The following is a 22,392-nucleotide window of genomic DNA, read 5'->3' on the forward strand; positions in this document are numbered from 1 at the left end:
AGCTTTGTCACTGGCCTTACCTCAACTCTTGCAGCAGCCCAGGAGCCTTGAGCCACTACTCTCCCAATGGACAAGAAGCTGCATAAGGAAGAAGAAAGGCCATTCAGGGGCTTTCCGGCCCCATAGTTCAACAACTGCCACCCCAAACGGCCTACGGTCGTGTTTTAGTTATTTATAAGGAGAGGGTGGCCTGAATTATTATGACCTTCACTGAATCTATCTACATACAGTAATTTCACAGGGTTATTTTGAATATCGACCTATTAAAAAAAGGCAAAATGCACAGTATTAGGAGATTTTTAATATAATTGAATATTCTTTCTTCAACAGAAAGCACACGAAAGGAAATATGTCTCTAGGAATGATTCAATCCATTTGTTCTGTCATTTGCATAGGATTTTAAAAATAGATTTCTCTATCATCAAGTGCATTCAAAAGCATTGTAAATACAGGACAGCACTAGAGACGTCTCCATGCGAAAAGCCACCAAGGACTTTGTATTGTTAATTTACCTCTGAAGGCTTCAGCGTCATGATCTCAAATTCATGGGGAGGACCCAAGTTTCCTCCTCTGCCTAATGCTCTATGACAACACTTCTAGAAGCATATGGAAATAATTCCATCCTCTAAATTTCATTATACAATATGATACATTTTTACTACAAAACTAAGTATAAACATCCATTAGATAGTAATATGCTACCTAGATAATTCTAATTTTCTTGAAAAAGTTTTAATACTCACTTGAGAGTCTTGATCTTTGCTTGTATGTTGTGGTTTCTGCTCTGCATCAGATACTTCATCTGAAGATTCATTCTTTCTTTTCTGTTTCTTACCCAATGTAATAATGAGTTTGCTGTTTCAAAAAGAAGAGCAAACACTAAGGACTCGTTGCATTTTTGATCAAATTAAAAATGCCATAATAAACTTTATTCTGGTCCATATGATTTGCATGCCCAATCACAGATGATAATTAACCTGAAACCCATAATGACCTTTGGAACATAAACTGTATTCTAATGAAATAAGTAATAACGGACTAAATAAATTCAAATAGAACAAAAAAATAATGTATGTTAGCTCTCAGCACAATTTTGCCACACAGTAATCTTTCAACTAATGGCAATTACTTCCAATTAATACATGCTAGACACTTCTCAAAATTCTAAAATACGAAGATAAAGCAACAGTCCCCAACCAGTAGTTTCGTGGACTGTGACCACAGTCATAGTGCTCAAGTGGAGGTTGGCACAGAATGTTACGTAAAAGCAAAGGATGAAATGCTTAAAGAAATGCTGAAGAGGAGAGTTTAGAGATGAGTATGAGACAGGAAGTGAATGATAGAAAGAGTATAACTAGCAGTATCAAAGAAGATAGGGTACGTTCCAGGCAGGTGTGTAGAAAAGCATGAAGATAACATGTGGTGGTAATCACATGTCAGGAACACAGAGTACCAATGGAAAAAGGAGAGGGCTGGACAGTCACAAAAAGTGAAGAACACAGAAGGCCTTTGGGAACAAGCAAAGAGTTAACATTTGAAGGTCAGCTTTCATGTACCACATGGCAGGAATTTACAAGTAACCTGTCTTATCCATCAGTGACAAAAAAGAAACACAACAAGACACTTAGCGGACAGACCCAGATGCTGGTTCACCTCCCAAACTGCCGCAGAAGCCAGCGTTGGGCCAGACTGAAGCCAGCAGCTACCTCTGGGTCTCTCCTGTAGGTACAAGGGCCAAGCACATGGGCCATCCTCTGTTGTTTTCCCAAGCACATGAAGCAGGGGGCAGGAACAGAAGTGGAATAGCCAGGACTCAAAGCCATTTGGGATGCCAGACAAGCAGAGTGCAGCCTATCAAATCAGCCAAAGTGCCCAAAGTGCCAGGCAGGGCCAGCTTTCAGGAACAAGGCATACAGGTGTATGCAGAATTGAGGCACGACATGAGCAGTGCCATCATCCCCAACATGCACAGCTGTTTGGGACACCAGTGCTGCGGGAGGCGGTTTAATTTGCAGCACCACTACAAGGCTGGTGAGTCAGTGAGAAGGCAAATGACAACTCAAGTTAATGATGAAGGGTGTAACACCTGGCCAGGGCAACACAGATGAAGAAGTAAAGAAAGATACAGCATTTTTTTTTTAAATTGTGGATGCAGAACCCATAGGACACAGTTATTGATCAGATGACCAGAGTGAGGCAACAAGAAGATACAGAATGATTTATTCCTCAATTATCCTGAGGATAATGATATTTACTTAGTATGTACCTGTACTGTTCTGAATGTGCAAAGCATGTAAGCAAAATATACAGATAGTTTAGGCTGGAACCATGAAATCTATTAGGAAAAATACCTGAAACTTTAAGGATCCAAACAGAGTTGGCTTCCATTTCATTTATCACTCTATTTTTCCTTCTCATCCTTTTTCAAAAGCAAATAACCACAAAAACCAAACCTCCCTTGAGGATGTTATCTACCATTACAGATTTATTTGTCCTTTCTTTTTTGGTTTTTTTTTTGTTTGTTTTCATAGCATTTATTTTATGTTGCAATTACTCCCGGGCTGTAAGTTTGTGTTTTTGTTTTAGTTTCTTCAGGGATATTGTCTTCTTCTGTGCCACCTCCTCCTCGGGCTTGGGGACAATCTGCTCCTTCTCGGTGAGGATCATGATGTGGCATGGGGAGTCAAGTACGGGTTGATGTGGCCATGTACTTTGTAGGTGCAGTGGTGCATCCCGGGGGCCTTGTTCGCCCGGATGTGCTCACTGACCAGGGAGTCCAAGTTCAGACCCTTCGGTTCAGCACTGCTCTCTGCATTCTTCACCACGTGCAACAGAAGTTGGCGCTCTTTTTGGGCCACTGACCCCGAGTCCGGCCCAACTGCCTGGCATGCAAGCAGCGGCCCACACCGCCGCTGTACCGCTGGAAAGGCATACACTGCTTCTTCAATGTGATGTCCTTTTTTTTTTTTTAAGATTTATTTTATTGTGACGTCCTTCAGGTGCTTGGTGGCTTTGTGGATGTGTGCGACACCTGTGCGGTCTCCCGGGTGTTCTTAAAGTGGACGCGCAGTTCAAGCCCCTGGACTTGCAAGACTTTGTGGGATTCTGGGGGTTCTGCAAGTATCAAACCATCTTGGGACAAGGTCACCCAGGGCTGCTTTCAGAAAGAGCTTGTTCCTCCTTTATAGCAGTTCTATAATCATTTCTGTCTCATTCCTCAACCTACTATAATTTGAAAAAAAATTTGTATTCCTACTTTCTACTCATTTATCGCTTATATGAGCCAGTCTTTAACTTTCTTAAGCTTTCCTTTATACAACTCTGAGAAGTAGTGCCATTTTTTTATAAGGAGGAAACAGTGGCTACGAGATATTGAGTCACTTCCTAAAAGTAAACAGATAATAAGAACTGACAGAAGTATGCCTCCCTGCAAGGCCTGTACTCCAAATGTCTCATGCCACAGATGGTTTTTAGAATGACACATCCAACAGATAACTTTAAAGTCTTATCAACCAACATATAACTACTGTTTCCTTTTTCATGCTGCTTTGGCTCCACTGCACCATACTTTACTAGTTCTCCCTAAATTTCTTCTCACAAAACCATAGTTTATTTTCCCTCCATCTACTCTTTGAATGTTGTTGTTGTTTTTTAATCTGAGTGTTGCTTTCATCAAGATCTAGTTCTTGATAAATCTTTTCTCACAGTCCCATAAACACTTTGGAGAATCCCTAGGTTCTATTTTCAGGCTTCTTTTCTTTTTATATACTGCATCTAGGAGATTTACTACAATGTATAAACATGTTAAATAATGTCTCAGTCAATGATGGACCACATAGATGACAGAGGTCCCGTATGATTACAATAAAACTGAAAAGTTCCTATGTTCCTATGACGTATTTATTCAAAATTCACTTTTATTTGAAAGGCAAAGAGAAGAGAAGCAGAGAGAGAGAGAGAGAGAGAGAGAGAGAGAGAGAGAGAGATCAATCTTTCACCTGCTGGTTCACAGCTGGACTTGGGCTGATCCAAAGTCAGGAGCCAGAAGCATTCTCCAGCTCTCCCATGTGGGTGCAAGGGTTTGGGCTATCTTTTACTGTTTTCTGAAGCACATTAGGATATACCTGGATATGAAGCGGAGCAGCCAAGACTCAAAACAGCACCCATACGAATGCTGGCCCACAGGAGAGGGCTTAACTTACTATTCATGGCACCAGCTTCCCACCCATGTGGGAGACCTGGAAAGAAGTTCCTGGCTCCTGGCTTCGGACTGGGGCAGCACCAGCCATTGCACTCACTTGGGGAGTGAATCATCAGGCAGAAGATCTTCCTCTTTGTCTATCCACCTCTCTGTACAGCTGCCTTTCCAAGAAAATAAATAAATTAAAAAAAAATTTGCCCAGGATACAATTCAGGTAGTATTTTAGATACCTGTATAGTCATTTGGTACTAAATCTTAAGTCCATAATGTTTCAAAGTCCAAAATGTTTCTGTTTAAAAATGTTATATTTCCTGGGCCCGGTGCGGTGGCGCAAGTGGTTAAGGTCCTCGCCTTGAATACCCGGGATCCCATATGGGCGCCGGTTCTAATCCCAGCAGTCCCGCTTCCCTTCCAGCTCCCTGCTTGTGGCCTGGGAAAGCAGTCGAGGACAGCCCAAAGCTTTGGGAACCTGCACCCGCGTGGGAGACCCGGAAGAGGCTCCTGGCTTTGGATCAGCATAGTATCGACTGTTGTGCTCACTTGGGGAGTGAATCATCGGACAGAAGATCTTCCTCTCTGTCTCTCCTCTCTGTATATCCACCTTTCCGATAAAAATAAAATAAATCTTTAAAAAAAAAATGTTATATTTCCAAGACAAAGAAAAAGCTGATGCTGAAACTTATTTTTTTTTACCACTATCCAAATCATGTCATAAGTCACAATGATACATACTTGTATAGAAGTTTCCTACAAAACATTTCTAAGTCCAGCATGTTTCTTTTCTAAAGAGTGTATCTCCAATAGCAAGTCAAATGTCAATTTTTGATGATGTAATTCTTAATTATATAACACAAAATTATACACATAATAGTTTCAAACTGATTGGAAACTCTGATGAAATCTTATCAGTGTACGATTTCAAAAATGTATAGAATGGCTATATCAGAAAACTGCTTGTTTAAAAACCAGATTCCTCATGAGGAAACACAGGACAAACTCAATCACAGGGACATAATGCAAAATAATTGGCCAATATACTTGTAATCCTAAAATGTCATTGTAGAAAACAACTGTGGAATTTCCTCAGTGTGGAAGAAATTAAGGCATGACAAAAATCAAAATGTGGGAACCGAAACTGGATCTTACACTGCCCCAACCACATCTACAAAAGAAGATCTCAAAATATTTGAACTAAGTCTGCAGATAGAATTGTGTAAATGCTTATCTGCTGGTTTTAGTAACTGTGCTATGGTTACATAAGATGTTAATATTTGAAGAAGCTAGAAGAGAAACAGACCCAATTTTATAAATCTGAAATTATTAAAAATCAAACAATAACCTAGATTTGTGGGTTGCAACCCTAAGGCTCTGATCTAGCAAATGGGACTCCAAAATCGATTTGAAAAAAATTCCCCAGGGGTCTGGCACTGAGGTATAGGAGGTAAAGCCTCCTCCTACCACACAGGTGCCAATTCATGAGCCAGCTGCTTCTGATGCAACTCCCTGATGACGGCCTGGAAAAGCAGTGGAAGCTGATTTAAATGCTTGGGTTCCTGCCCCCCCCCCCGGGGGGGGGGCGGGAGGAGGCGGGAAATACCCATATGAAACTCCTAGTTCCTACTTTGGGCCAAACCTAGTGGTGTCCACCACAGCCATCTGGAGAATGAACCAGGATCTCCTTCTCTTTCCCTTCTTAAAGACAAATTTCAAACTAATCAATCAATCTTTTTAAAAAAATACATGTTTACTAAGAGTTCTAATATTTCACCACACTTGGTAATCAATCACTCAGGGAATAACAGAAAAAATAATTGTGGGGGCAGTTATTTAACCTAGCCTTTAAGACACTTGTATCCCATATTAGAGTGCCTGGGTTCTGTACTGTTTTTATTTTTGTTTAAAAGACATATTTATCATTGTTTGAAGGGTAGATTTACAAAGAGAAGGACAGACAGAAAGATCTTTCATCCATTGGTTCACTCCAAGTGGCTGCAATGACCAGAGCTGAGCCGATCTGAAGTCAGGAGCTTCTTCTGGGTCTCCCACGTGGGTGAAGTATCCCAGGGCTTTGGGCCATCCTGTACTACTTTCCCAGGGCATAGCATTGAGTGGAATAGCCAGGACACAAACTGATGCTCATATAGGATCCTTGCATTTGCAAGGTGAGGATTTAGCCACTGAGCCATAGTGCCAAAACCCTATTCCTGTCTTGAACTCAGTTTCCCGTACTTGTATATCCTGGAAGCCAGCCATCCTGCCCCGAGTGGTTAGGTTCCCTGCCAAACACCTAATAGATCTGGAATAAATTCCCAGTTTCAGGACGTTTGAGAAATGAGGTCTTCTGATGGTGTATCTGTTTCTTTCTGCTTCTTGAACAAATAAATTAAAAAAGATAAATTTTTTAAGATGCAGAATTATTACTGAATTTTCCATCTGCGGAACACTTAATATTTCAAACCATTTTTGCCTACAATATCTCATTGATTTTGAGAAAACTCTAAATGAGGCAAGATAAAGACTGATCCTACCATGCCAGCAGGAAAGTTCTGTCCTGAAACACCAAACAAACTCCTAAAGTATCTCTCTGCTATCCCATCCTTTGGGACACTAATGCCATCCTGAGCGCTGGATTTCTCTTCCTTTACTTCTAGCCCAGCTTTCTGTTGATGTATCCTGGGAGGCAGTGGATGGTGGGCCAGGTCCTTGGGACCCTGCCACCCCTGTGCCAGATGGGGGTGGAGTTCTGAGCTCCTGGCTTGGCCCTGGTTGTTGCATGCATTTGGGGAATGAACTAACACATGGGCTATCTCTGTCTCTCCAGACCATTGGTTTTTTTTTTTTTTCCAAATAAATGACAACAAATATCCACTTCATAATCCTGGATGAAGAGTCCCAACATTTCACTAATTTCAAAATAAAGCAACACAGACTTCATCTAATCAATCAATATTTAACAACAATAGCTTAAGGAAGAAATGTCAAAAAAGTTTAAATAAATAATCTTATCTAATAAACAGACATCTGTATCGCATGTATAATGATTAAATTGAGGCAGAACAATTTACACAAATAGAATCAGATGATTTAAAGGTAGAAGGGCCAGCATTGTGGCAATTCCAGTTAAGCTGCCACTGCAACACCAGCAGCCTGTGAAGGATTACTGTGTTGGGCTGCTTTGCTGGGGAATCAACCCTCTGTTAATGCACCTGGGAAGGCAGTGGAAATGGTCCAAAGCACTTAGGCCCCTGAAACCCGCACGGAGACTCAGAAGAAGCTCCTGGCACTGTGGCCATTTAGGAAGAAATCCAGTGGATACAAGATTTCTCTTCCTCCCCATCCTCTGTAACTTTGACTTTCAAACAAATAAATAGACAAATAAATATTTCTTAAAACATAAAAGTAGAAGGGTTACTATTAGCAGGTTAAGCTGCTGGTTGCTCTGACTGATATTCAGCTCCCTGCTAATGCATAGGGCTCAGGGGAAACTGGCTCAAATGCCTGGGCCTCTGCCTGCCACATGGGAACCAGGATGAAGGTTTTGGCTCCCACCTTTGGCACAGCCATTGCAGGCTGTCTGAGGAGTTACCCAGTGGATGGAAATCCTATCTTTCAAACAAATAAACAAACAAATATAAGTAGAAAAAACAGAATAAGTTAAGCAAACAAGTCAACTGTCATAGAACATTCTGTACTTCCATTACATAGGTTACAGTACTAATTATAAAACAAAATTTTGGGGTAGGTATTTTGCCTAAAGTTAAGATATCATTAGATATTCCATATCCAAGTGCCTGGATTTGAGTCCAAGTTCCACTCTGAATTGTAGTTGTCCATTAAGGAATATTCTGGCTCAAGTAGTTAAGTCCCTACTATCCATGTAGGATAATCAGATTGAATTCCCGTTTCAGGCTTTAGGTGTTGCCCATTCCCACTCACTGCCAAAATCTGGTGAATGAACCAGTAGATGGGAGTTCTCTCTATGCCTTTCAAACAAAATAAATTTTTGAAAGTTTTAATAGAGTCAGCACTGAGGTACACTGGATTAAACTGCCACCAGCAGCATCAGCATTCCATGAGAGCACAGGTTCGAATCCCAGCTGTTCTACCTTTCTCCCAGCTCCCTGCTCATGTGCTTGAGAAAGCAGAGGAAGATGACCCAAATATATGGGTCCCTGAACCCAACAGGGAGATCCAGACGAGACTGGCTCCAGCCTGGCCCAGTTGTGATTGTTGTGGCCATATGGGGATCTCTCTGTCCCTCTCTCCCACTCGCTCTGTATCCGTCTTTCAAATAAACAAATCAATTTATCAAGAAAGTTTCTGAGAAAAATTATTTTTAACTAAAATTTTATTGTTAAGTGAAAATATAATGCTACTGTATTCTACAGTGATAGTTTTCTATTCTAAGGTGATATGTCACCCAAAGTGACAAATACAGAATATAACAAAAAGAGCTTTATGAAAATTATGCTTTTAAAATAACACTTAAAAGATGTTATTCATGTCAGTACACTGAAGCAACATTCAACTAAGTAGAAAAGCTAAACATTAAGACACAGGTTTTTGTCAGATAATTTCAAACTAAGACATACATTTAAAATGTTAATTTATTTGGCAAGTGTAGGCACTAGCAAACTGCAGTGTTTATACTTGACATGTCTGTATTTGATTTTCAGATGTAATTTAAGCATTCATCTAAATCCTGCCCACATGTTATTAGCAGAATCTGTGTAAGAAGCTGCATTCTACTCCGTGTTAATCTGTATTTGCCTCCTGCTGACTCTATCACTGCAACGATTGGACAATGATTCTTACCCAATTAGTCCATTTGCTTTAATTAATACACCTGACTCATCAGAAGTAAACAGCCAAAATACTATTTCACATTATTTTTCTTTAAAAAATAAAGTGAAAGATAAGAAGGCTTTTAAAAAGTAGCCAGAAATTTTGTTGTTTACACAGAAACATTTAACTCAATGAAATGACTCAGGTTTAAAGTTCAACTCAAGATGTCCTGTCAAATCTCCTTTGGAAAAATAATCAGTTTGTTATTTAGCTAAAAGTGTAAACCTGAAATATTTGACAATAACTCTGTTAAGTTTTAGGTAAGGTGGACTTTATTATCATGTGTATAAAGCTGTATTCATTTCCCCCAAAATGATGAATACATTAAGTTATTCCATATAAGTAACTACTAATGATAAAAGCATTTCATAAGTATTAAAGCATATTTATCAAGCCTTATACTTCTAAAATATAATACTTTTTCACATATTAACAGCTGTGACACCATTTAATCACATACTATAGTGTTAACTGACATAAAAGAATGGTGTGCTTTATAATCAATCACATCTTAGATCAATGAAATGTGGCGTATCATTCTGATAACAGACCTTATTGGGTTAACATAAAGGTGTAATTACTAAAGACCGAACTTTAAATCTTTGCTGAAATTAACCAATATTATGTAGATCTATTCCTTCTGTAGATGTATATGCTTCAAATTTTCATTCAGCTGCATAATTTTGATGCTAAGTAATAAAATCAGTAAAACATTGTATCTGCTGGGCTTTAACAAACTACAGGATTGGGGGCTGGTGTTGTGGCATGCTGGGTACAGCTGCTGCCTGTGGCACTGGCATCCGTCTCAGATAGGCACTGGTGGAAACCGGACTGCTCCACCTCTGATCCAGCTTCCTGTTAAAGTGCCTGAGAGAGCAGCAGAGGATGCCCCATCCTTGAGCACATACACACAGGAAGAAGCTCCTGGTTCCTTGCTTTGGACCAGCCCAGCGATGGCTATGAGACCATGTGGGGAGTGAACCAACACATGGAAAATCTCTCTATGTATTTCTCTCCCTTCCTCTTTGTAACTCTGCTATTTAAAAAAATATATGAATAGATAAATATTTTTTAAAAAATTTTGAGTGACATGGAAAAACATAGAATTCAAAGTTATGAACTATAAAATTAAAACTTTGCCTCAGTCAAATCATGTAAAGTATTACATAATCTAAATAATAAAACTGAGTCATAAGGAAATTTTGGGCCCTTAGAATAAATTTTACTAATTTATTTTAGAATCTAATTCTCTACTATAACTAGTTATGTCTCTATGGATTTATGAATGGATTACTTTGCCATTTCTGCTTTAAATTAAAAAAAATTAAATCCAACCACTTGATATCATTCAATGTTTAATCTTCTTTCCATTCATAAAGTTAATTCCATTCCATTAATGGAGTGGCTATTGTGTGCTACTACTTAAGGAAACTGCTATTCTTCTTTTTTTTTTTTTAAAGATTCATTTATTATTATTGCAAAGTCAGATATACAGAGAGGAGGAGAGACAGAGGAAGATCTTCCGTCCAATGATTTCACTCCCCAAGTGAGCTGCAATGGCGGGTACTGTGCCAATCCAAAGATGGGAACCAGGAACTTTTTCCGGGTCTCCCACACAGGTGCAGGGTCCCAAGGCTTTGGGCCGTCCTCGACTGCCTTCCCAGGCCACAGGCAGGGAGCTGGAAGGGAAGCAGAGCTGCCAGGATTAGAACCGGCGCCCATATGGGATCTCAGTGCATTCAAGACGAGGACTTTAGCCACTAGGCCATGCTGCTGGGCCCAGAAAACTGCTATTTTATGTGAAAAGTTTTTAAGCACCTGAATAGCAACATTATTAAAAACATAAAAACGACTTTTTTCTAGTCATATCTCTTCACTGTCACTTCCATTTCAACTCAAACTTTTCCACATATCTATGGGCATTTATCTCAAATTCCATGCACATTTCAAACAAAAATTGTTGTTTTAGCAAATCTGATAAACAGAAGTAGGCTCTGTGAAAATAGCCAGTAAGATCACGCGTGTATCTTAACAAGGTCACAATTGTTTTGTTTGGTTTTTTTTTTTTAGAATTTCAAATTAATCTTATTAGGAAATCAGTCTTTATGGCAAGAGGACCTGGGTACTGGGTAAGGTATATGCTCAAAGGAAGGGAATAGGTGCAGGCCTTAAGCTTCTGTTTCAATGTCTATGTGTTATTTACATACGGGGCACAAAGTGCACTCCAGGTACTGCCTCACATGCTTTCAGTGTCAAGAGCTCACTTCATGCTCAAAACACCACTATGAGGTAGGTATTGTCACAACCACATCTCACAGATGAGGAGCCTGGAATTAAGAAGCTAAGCATGGCTCCAGGGCTACACTACTTGTGACAAAGTCGGCACTTGAACAAATGCAACTGGATCCAGAGTCACAGAATTTAACCACATTATACTGCATGCCCAGTCTAACTCAAGAGGACTAATGTAAAGATGAGGCTATATGAAAGTGCTCAGAAAAGGACATTCTATCCCTTCCACTGAAAACCAACTGTGAAAGTGACAAACAGTGATATGGTTTCAAGCATACCAGCAAGCAGAGGCAGTATAGATTTTTTTTTCAGATTAGTCTTCCTAGATTACATTAAATTGCTTTTATGGGTAAAAAAATACCACCTCTGTACAGAAAATAAAGTATCATTTACAAATTGAATTACATTTAAAATTTGCATATCAAACTGCTGGTGATTATGTGGTAGCATACAGTCTCCCAAATAATCTGATACCAGCAGCCCAAATCTTCTAAAAATAATAGGAAAATAAGAGTTATTAGTTAGTTTAAATGATGACTCTTGATATAAAAAGTAAAAGCTCAATTAAAATTAAAAAGTGCAGTGGCTTATTTAAAGGCATGGTAATTAAATATTCCAATTAATATTGGAACTATGGATTGAACATCAATCTCATATAGTCTAACAATGCCTCTCCTCTGACATGCACTAATTTTTGTCTCTGGCTGATAAAGATGATCAATATATTGTCTTACCCCAATAGCCTATTAATACATGCAAGTTTCAATTTGCTAACCTGACAGCGATCTATAAATTCCTCTATCCAAAAGATCCATTCTCAAAAAGTCCTTTTTTTTTTGTTTTGTTTTCTTGGAACAACTACTCAGTAACATATATTTAACAAAAAAGCAGGGAAAAAAAAGTAATTCTTGGTACAATTCTTTACCTGTTTTCTTGAGATTGTTACCAATAAAGTATTAAACTGAATAATGCTTTGAGTTATTAAAATAATTAACTGTAAATGATCAACCTAGCACTAACAAAAATACAAACAGTAAGAAATGCATCAGTGCAGCATAGTAGTTTTGCTGCTGCATACTACATTGTCAGCTTAAGAAAAAAAAATGATGTTTCTTTTGCATTCAGCTGTTATAATTTTCCTTGGTGTACATCACTTGGGCTTTAACCACACTCTCTCCTGGCACTTTCCCCCTACGATGTTCCCTTCAAATTTAAAGTGAATTATATCTGCTTTAATTTTTAAACTTTATCTTATGCATCATTTTTCAAGAAGTTACTGTTAACAAAATAATTCAGTTTTGTGGTTTCATTCAAAATGCTAACAATTTATTTGACTTACAAAATTATCTTAGGTCTAAAAGGCTATATAGTATATAAGTAATTTCTTAAAAATTGAAGATTTTCATAACAAGGGAAGTTCGTTACTGCGTCTCATGTGTGAGAGAGGAAAACCAAGATTAAGCATTTTATGCAAAAGCAAAAGAAAAAAATTCAAAAATGACTGAATATTCCAGCCAAAACAATTTTAAACCACAGTGACCTTCGTTTATATTAACTCATACAAAACAAATACACATATAGAGCAGGGGGAAAAAAAAAAAACTCCGAACATTTTATTTGTTAAAAATGCGTTGGCTAAGCAACCAAACAGAAACAGTAGAGTTGATGGATCCCCTTGGAGCGATTCTTTTTCCTTAAAATTCTCTTCAGAGAATTAGCCCTCACTCAGCCTCTTTAGTACGGCAAGCGAATCAGGGGCTGAACGTGACTGAATGGGCTATCCCAGACAGCTGCTGACCGTTGGTTCCACAGCTTTTGTTTGCTTGCCATTGCAGTTGGTAGAAAGCTGTGGGTCCAACAACGAAATGGAAAGGCAGGGAAACAAAAACTACAAGATGTCCAGTGAGATAGAGGTCCTTGGGAGGCATACACAAATCCTAGACACAGCCAGCGGTGTGATCTCAAAGCGAAGGGACTCTGAAGCTGGCCTGGCAATAAGGGCCTTTTTTTCTTTTTAACTTTTCTTCTTCCTATAGACTGATTTTAATATTTTCCTATTCTAAATATTTCCTTGAAATTTTCAAAAGATGTACAAAAAGTTATATTTGCTGAATAGTAAAAATCAGGTGATCCTGAAATATTATCTAATAAAAAAAAATATAAGAAAGACATGATACTTGGAAATTGAACACTTTAAAGGCAAGGAAACATGCTACACATTCAAATCACAGATTTCCCTTAGCAAAAACAAAACAAAACAAAGAAGAGGGGCGAGGACTTCATTTTCCATCAACTTACCCAATTTTTGTCTTCTCCTTTAACTTGGAGCAAGTTTTTGTTTTCTTGCTGTCTTTGTCCTTTGGCTTGGATTTCATCCTCCTCCCTCTCTTCTCCTCTTTCCCCTCCGCTGAGGCGCTGGGGAAGTTTTCAGGGCTCATGACCCGCGGGATGTTGCGTTCCCCACGCTCCTTGGCTTTCGCTATGGCCTCGGAGATTATTCGATTCGCTTTTTCTTGCTTGCTTTCCGATTCCACCTTTTTCCTCTGCTTCTTCTCAGACATGGGCCTCACCTGGGTATTCTGCAACTTAGTGTATGTCCCAGAGCCATCACTCTTCTTGGAAGATGGAGGCTAGAGAAATCAAAATATTCTTTTATAGAACACACCAAGCTAAGAAATAACTGACAACTCTGAAAATTTAAAATTAAAGTTATGAAGATATTTAATTACAGGAGCAGGTAGGTAGTGCTACAAACTGAAAACTAAGACATTTTGCTTATCTTAGAAATTAGTATAAACAGCTCTACTGCTTTTAAAAATGAAGGTTAAAGACTGGTAATACAGATTCATTGATATTTTCATAGCATTTTGGTTTAGTCCATTTCAAATTTTGTCCTATAAATACAGTTCACTCAGTTTTTATCCTGTAAATATTCTGGGCATATGGAATAAAAGTCTCCTTTCCTCTCTACTGCAAAATGCTAAAAAATACTAACATGTTTAAAACAGTGAGTTTAAGTTAGGATGATTATTCCTCACAATTTATTCCAATTTTTAGGAAAATAAAGCCGTTGCTTTAAGACTCGATCTAGAACCTGAAGTCATTTAGGTCATTCTAATGCGGCAAAAGAGCTAGTTAGCAGACAGACATTCTCACACTTCAGATTAGACAAAGTTTTAGTTTTCCCATGAAAGAGTTAAATGTGGAATTCCTCCTCCCCCACACACTTCCATATCACAATTGTTTTTGCTCAGGCAATTTGAGAAAGAAACAAGTTTTTACAGTTTTACATTAAAATTATTAATATTTTAGCATTATCACAGGAAGCAGATCAAGAGCATTTTAAAAAGGATTTCCTCTTGGAAAAACACACATTCATCCGCATAGACTTAGAATCGCAGTTTTGTTATGTTCTTACCGGTAAACATGCCTCTGACTACAGCAAAGGAAAAAACCACCAGGAATTTCCAAACACATTGTCATGCTGATTCCAGTGTGCTTCACTGGCTAGCTTTTCTATACCTGCCTCATCAAAGGTTTCAGAGCAGTGCTAGGGCACTGGGAAAGCAAGGAAGGATTTGAATAGCTCACGAAAATGCCACCTTAAGGCCTACAGGCTGTAACAAATAACCCAGACGGGAGAAAACAGCAACAAGCTCAAGATGGCGATGCAGCACGACTCGGCAGCAGCAGCCAGTAATAAGGAAGGTTATTCAATCCCATTAGCCTTTTAGCCCGAAGAACCCCTCCTCCTCCCACTCATTCAGGCTTTCACTTACCCTTCCTCTTGGCCTCTTCACTGAAGACATTTTTGGCGTCAGACAAAGGCTTGCCCTCTGCTTTTTCACCACCCCAGGCAGTGCTCAAGAAAAAAGCATTGAAAGAAGATTCCTAAATGGCCTATTTAGCAAGCTGCAACCAAGAGATGCACAACCCTCCACAAATACACATTTTGATTTATCAACACATTTCTGCCCTGGCAAGTTTATATCGACTGTTCATCCTACGTAGGTCTGATAAAGGCTGTAAGCCCTCCTAAAAAGCTGAGTTTCCTCAATAGCTGTAAGCAGAAAGCCAGATTCCAACAAAGCACAGAAAGAAATGAATGCACAAAGCATCAAAATGCATCAGCATGAATATTAGAGATGTCGTTAAAAATACTGACTCCTTCTGCGGAAGTAGGCCAGCAGATGGTGCTACCAGTTATTATTCCATTAACTCTGCAATTTAACCCCCAATGGACTGTTCTTCCCTCCATGGAACACGTTAACTCTCACTCTGCCATTCCCTAAAGTTTTTCTTAAAAAATTACTGTATAAAATCTGATTTTTAAAAATCACTGAAAAACTAAAACGGTGGTAAAACTGTCTATATGGTTATCAATATTCAAACAACAAAATCTAATGCATTTTTTACTGGAGAAAAACACTTTTCACCACAGCATTCTAAGATCTCTAAAATATGTAAATAGCTGAAGGGTTAAAGAGCAGGTCATGCAAATGAACACTTAACAAGTGACTTCTCTTTAAGAAATTACAATGTCTCTTACTCTTCAAAAAAGGAAAAACCTAACAGTATTTACTCTTAAAATATACAAGTGGTTTTCATTTAATGTCTAAAAAAAGGCATATGACTTTGAAACAAACCAATGAAAACTATTAAGGATCAATAATTACGCTAAGATTCGTCATCGTCTTCATCGGGATGAATACAATATTTTCCTAACATGAAAAACTCGTGAAATCCTCCTCCTGTTTATTCTTCACTTTCTATTTTAACTGAGCTCCTGAAATTTTCAAAAGAAAAATTCAGGCTTACTTTCATTTTAAAAATAGACAAATGGCAGATCCTTTTAAACTTGACCGGAGTTACACTTCTCTTCCCTTAAAAAATCTGACAGTTACTGTAAACAATGATCTTAAATAACTAAACAAAATATCACTGATTCAAAAACTGAAATTTGCCTTTCATTTATGTCTTTTTTTTTTTCCAAACCTTCTAGGCTAGTGTTCTGACACTGATATCAAAAATTAACATTATTTTTTGGTACCAAAAGGTGAACAATTTCCTAGGAAGACAAATCTAGACAGTGTGAAAGGAGATTAAAAGCGCAAAGCCATTAAGGGCAAGTATGTAAAATAATAATAATTAGAGTGAGTACTGAATACTTAAAGAGTGCCAGGCCTTATTCTGAGTAATAATTCTGAATGGGAACAGAATATTAATTAAAAAAAAAGGGATGGTCAATTAAAAAAGATACTTTCATGGTATTATCATTATAACATGATAAAGGGGTGCGGGACAGCAAGCCATCATAAAATACTAACCAAAAGTATTATACTATTTAGAACTTGTAATGTGCTAGGGACTGTTTGTAATATTTCATGTATTCTGACTAATCTTCAAAATAACCCTGTGAGATATGCATTATTTTATTGCTGAGGATGCTGTAACATGGAAAAGCACCTTGCCTGAACTCACACAGCTACGAACAGTAAAGCAGAATTTAGAAGAGCTTCAATATGGAGACCAGGGCCTTAACTACTACATTGTATCACTTTTGGTTCAAGCAGTAAAATTTATAGAAAACAATCTAAAAATCAAAGAAAGTCACCTTTTTCCCCAAAATGCAGATTCTAGTTATCACTGTAAGATGAAATAATTTTCCCCCAGTATCTTTTCAACAACATTGCAATCAACGAGATACCAGTGGTATGTGGTTAAGGAGTGGGAAGAGCCAATGCTTGGCTTGCAGACCAACTACTGGGACTAAAGAAGAGAAAAGAATAGGAAACTTACTTGAGGAAGGGTTTAAATGCATGTGTGTGTCTGTCTGTTTCTGTGTTAAGTTTAATTCCAAGTTTGAAATGTAGAGCCCTTACCTGAAAATTTTAGACTGAATACTGAAAGACAGAAAAATTAGAACTAGAATGTAAGGTGTGGATTTTTGTTTTGGTCTCCTTCATGAACTTAAATCTCTAACACCGTTCAAAGAACCTATGAGGGTTTCAAAAATCCCTCACTTCTCTCATAAAGTTATTTAACAGATTCCTTTACCTAACTCAAAATCTAAAATGCTTCACGATAAATATTAGCAATTAACAATATGGCATTTTTATTCAACTATTCTGCCCACCAAATATTTTAAAACTACAGCTTACAAATCATTGTCAAATCTACACACAGCTATGGTTTTCTCTCTGTCTCCTTCACCTACACTGCCTTCACATTCTGTCAAATCTATGTAATGGTATACTGTTTTATTTTTCTTAATCTCACAGCTCCTACTTTATTAGTTTCTGACTTGCTTTAGCCTATGGCGGCCTTATAGGAAAAGGTTGTTACCTGTAGGAAATATATTCCAAAGTCTTTGGCAGTAACTGAGTACCAGGCCTGCAATTCACTGTCATGTAGAGTTAGGTACAAGTATCTTTGTACTCTAATTTCATTTTTCCTATAAGTTTGTGATAATTTTAGAATATAAATTAAAGGGTGTGGTGTAGTAGCCTAGTGGCTGAAGTCCTTGCCTTGCACAGGCCAGTCCTAATGGGCACCGGTTCATGTCCAAAATGTTCCACTTCCCACCCAGCTCCCTGCCTGTGGCCTGGGAAAGCAATCGAGGACAGCCCAAAGCCTTGGGACCCTGTACCCTTGTGGGAGACCCAAAGAAGCCCATGGCTCCTGGCTTCAGAGCAGCTCAGCTCTGGCCGTTGCAGCCACTTGGGGAGCAGACAGAAAATCTTTCTTTTTGTCTCTCCTTCTCTCTATATATCTTACTTTCCAATAAAAATAAAATAAATCTTAAAAAAAAAAAAAAAACAGGGTCTGGCGCAATAGCCAGGTTAAGGTCCTCGCCTTGCACGCCCGGAATCCCATATGGGTGCTGGTTCTAATAGCGACAGCCCAGCTTCCCATCCAGCTCCATGCTTGTGGCCTGGGAGGGAATCAGGGACGGCCCAAAGCTTGGGGACCCTGCACCCACATCTCCTGTGTGGGAGACCCAGAGGAGACTCCTGGTTCCTGGCTTCAGATTGGCATAGCTCCAGCCACTGTGGCCACTTGAGGGGTGAATCACTGGGCGGAGGATCTTCCTCTCTGTCTCTCCTCCTCTCTGCAATTAACAAAAATTAACCTAAAGAAATATTTTTTAAAATATAAAATATTCTAATTTTTACAATAAAGCACAGGCCAATTCCTTAAGAACTTTAAATGATAAGATATATTAAAAGGCACATATTCCAATATCTATATCCACATATTTATAAAACTAGAAAAACCATGGTATAATGGGTCATACAGTATGCGATTTATTATTTTGATAGCAACTGAGAGATGTGGAAGATACTGGATATCATATTTCAATATTAGGAAAGCTAAGGAAATACATATTCTTTTTCAAATCACAGGTCACAATGTAATAGTCCTGACTGGCACTAAAAAAAGTTGAAACAAAGTAGAAAGTAATGGTGATCTAAACCTTACAGCTGCGCTTCATAGCCCTGCTAAAATTGATAAGTTCCACATCACCTGTTACTCTTTCAGAAGATAGAAATAGCAAAGATATTAGACAAGAAATTAGAGGTTTTAAAATCTGGGTGGGGACTGAAACCTCCTCCCTCTTGGTGAAATAATTTTCCCACCTGTCCAAATGAGGCAATTCATTCACGTGTTTCCAGAATTTTAGTTGTGTACAAGGAAGTAAAATTTCTAAATCACAAGTGCTTGAACATGACTCCCAGAAAGAGAAGGGGAGCATGCTCACATGGCTCCTCCATATACAACTCCAGGGAACGGAGCGAGGGGACCACACATTTATATTTATATAGCTTTGCTTGACATCTAAAAAATTATTAGGGAAATACAATCCGAACCTTAGGCACCAGGCCAAACATCCACCTCTCCTTGACACATTGTAAAAACAATATGAAGGATTACAAGGTTTCAAATAGTAAACAAATACAATTCCTTAGCAAGAATAGAAACAATATAGATATAACTGTATTGTAGCTAAAAATCTCTTGACCACAACTGGTGCCGGGGCACATCACTCTAAGCCTCTGTCTGTTTCTCCTTCAAACTCTGCCTCTGAAAAATAAATAAATAAATAAAATGTTCGAAAATATTAAAAGCATTAACATTTTAGACCTTTTCTCAATCTTCTCAAAACAGAGATGACTCACGGGATTCAGACCTGCAGGACTGGGTGGGGGGAGGTCCCAGTGGAAGGTTATATAAAACACAGCAGAGACAGCGAGTGATGAGCTGACTACCTACAGAGATGCTGAAACCGAAGAGGACCAATCATCCTCCTGTTGAGAATAAGCATCATGTGTAAGGGACTAGCAGAAGACGAGCTAATGAAGAAAAACAGAAAATGGAAGAACTGATACAAAAAAAAAAAGAGTATCAGGAAAGGAGTGCTGCCAAGCAAGCAAGAGAGGAAGGAGTTAAAAACTATGACATCAAAATGAAAATAAATATCTGAAAGTATTTCATAAACATGTTTAATTACAAAAAATTTTAAGTATTTAGTTCTCTCAAACTATTTATAGTAAGCCATTTAGCTAGTTTTTATAATCTCTTTTTTTCAAAAAAGTATAATTATTTTCTTGAATGCTCACATAAAAGCAGCTTTCTAAAAGCAATAGACTTGTAGTTAATTTTAGCAGGACATATCAAAAAATGTGGTGGGGATGTCTCCTGTTTTTTTATTTAATGCATAATTTTTCTTCAAGCTTCTTATAAATCTTTAAGCAGATAAAAAATTGGTTCAAGGGCAAATTATGTCAGTCTTTTTCTGAGTTTTACAATCAGGTTTGTTTTCAGAGTTTTAGAAGGAAGTAGAACAACTATGCCACTTCACTTTCTTCACATCTGTGCACTGTCAAGTTTACAAGTTAAAAGGCTTACTTTGATCCCGCCACTTGTACAAGCACCCAGGTTTCCACTTTCAGTTAAAAAGAACAATTTTCAACTTTCTGAATATACTTGAAATAGTTAACTTTCTAAAGTACTGTCTTGATTTTAATCTTCAACATAGCTGCCCAGGCAAACGGCTCTTCGTAGGAGCTGCTGTTTAACTCGCAGGAAACTCAGAGAAGAACAGAGCACATTCTGTGCAGATGGGGAGGTGGGTCAGTAAAATCCAGACTGCGGGAAAATCTACAGGACCAATAACTTCGAGATCTTCGATAAAAAAAAAAAATTGGTAACAAACAAAATAAATAATCCATGGATTAAAAGGAGGTCCATACATACAGGCCTTTTCTAGGCCTTTTCTCCTTCCAGTTGCTCCTGTGTTTTTATTTCAAGTGCTATCTTACTCTTGGGCATTCGGAGATCCGTCAGGTATATAGTTAGGACAGCTGAATGGATAGGTGGAGAGAAAAGCTCTCAGGTCTGACACAAAGGACTCCATGTTGAGCTGGGCTCCGTCTTAGGTGAGGCACCCCGCAGCACAGCCGTAAGAACGTAGCCAGCACGGAGAAAACCGCAGCCTGCACGGTAAGAACACTTGACCTCCTGGTCAAGTGCTTCAAGCACAACTAGGGAAAAATAAGTTTCACCTGTCTCAGCAACAAGAGCTTGCCAAGTTAGTGATTCTTCATCCTGAAGGGAGCTCTCCACTAGTTCAGTACCCCCCCCCAGACTCCCACCCCCATTGTGGTTTTTGCTTTATCCACCTGCTGTTACACACCTCAGGGTCAAGAGGACTTCGGTGGCACAAGCCCGCACTCGGCAGCCTGGTACCAGGGACTGGCTCTTTATTGGCTGGGTATAACGAAGGCGTACTACAATAGGTTGAAAACTAGACAGTAAGCAAATAAATGGATACAGTGAAAATTGAAGGCTCCTCTATTCAAATCCACGAAGGGGAAAAAGGGTTGGGACAGTGGAACCAGGAACCGGAGTACATATGCAGTTTATAAAAGCTAGCTAGTATAATATCTGAGCATGTGAGAAAGAAAAAAAAAAAAAAACTAGAGGGTTTGCTTTATGATGAGTGCAATACTGAAAGTATTTTCCATACAATAATTAAAATATCACATCAATAAAAATCAAATATAAATATTGCTTTGGTAAATAATATAAACTCATAGCATCTTTCATAAAATGCTCTTGCCAAAGAGAAGTCAGTGCTAAAAATACTTTCGTGAATAAGGTCATCTATACTGCATTTTCTTACCCCAAAGTTTCCAAAAACTCTTGTGCATTTTCTTATTTTGTATTACTGTGAGATAATTAAAACAACTGAATATTGAGGCTGGTGCTGTGGTATAGTGGATAAAACTGCCATGTGAAGAACTGGCATGCCATATGGGCACCAGTTTAAGTCGCTGGTCCTTCACTTCCCATCCTAAAGCCCCCGGGAGGACAGCAGAGGATGGTCCAAGTCCTAGGGCCCCTGCAACCACATGGCAGACACAGAAGAGGCTCCCAGCTCCTGGCTTCAGTCTGCACCAGCCTCGGCCACAGCCACTGTGGCCACATGAGGAGTGAACTAGCAGATGAAAGAGCTCCCTGTCTCTCCCTCTCTCTCTCTCTCTCTCTCTAAACCTGCCTTTCAAATAATAAAATGTACCTTCAAACAGAATTTTTTAAAAAAAACCACATGCGTACAACGAGGCGCATGTAAAACTAGAAAACCCAATTAGACTGATGGATTACTTCAATTCATCCACCTGGTCATGCTATGATACTGAAGTTTTACAACACGGAGGAGAACTGGGTAAAGAGTATACTGAATCTGTATTGTACCTTACAACTGCAATTATTTCAAACTTGAAAAAGAAAAAGGTATTATTGTTTTATAAAGAGGGCTTGGGTCCAGAGTGGTAGCCTAGCGGCTAAAGTCCGCAATGCAGTAGCCTAGCAGCTAACATCCTCACCTTGCATATGCTGGGATCTCATATGGGTGCTGGTTCCTATCCCGGTTCCTCTACTTCTCTTCCAGCTCCTTGCTTGTAGTCTGGGAAAGCAACAGAGGATGGCCCAAAGCCTTGGGATTCAGCACTCACATGGGAGCCCCGAAGAGGCTTGAGGCTCCTGACTCC

At 38.8% G+C, this 22,392-nt stretch overlaps 1 protein-coding gene and 1 pseudogene across 5 annotated transcripts in view; both read right to left on the reverse strand.

Moving 5' to 3' along the window:
- CHD9 (chromodomain helicase DNA binding protein 9) overlaps nt 1-22,392 on the reverse strand; it is a 182,984-nt gene that overhangs the window by 84,248 nt on the left and 76,344 nt on the right. For 3 of the 5 annotated variants that reach the window (XM_040982716.1, XM_040982714.1, XM_040982715.1), the window contains exons 3-4: nt 13,637-13,968; nt 744-855 (exon numbers count right to left, since the gene is read on the reverse strand). In XM_040982716.1, the coding sequence (XP_040838650.1) occupies nt 744-855; nt 13,637-13,968 (444 nt within the window). Of the gene's footprint in view, nt 1-743; nt 856-13,636; nt 13,969-15,117; nt 15,456-22,392 lie in introns of those variants that run through there. The other 2 variants (XM_040982718.1, XM_040982717.1) reach the window with 1 other exon arrangement.
- On the reverse strand, nt 2,531-3,132 carry LOC121158090 (annotated as a pseudogene).

The sequence above is a fragment of the Ochotona curzoniae genome, unplaced genomic scaffold, assembly GCF_017591425.1.
Source record: "Ochotona curzoniae isolate NIBS_2020 unplaced genomic scaffold, NIBS_Ocur_1.0 contig_3622, whole genome shotgun sequence".
Taxonomy (NCBI): domain Eukaryota; kingdom Metazoa; phylum Chordata; class Mammalia; order Lagomorpha; family Ochotonidae; genus Ochotona; species Ochotona curzoniae.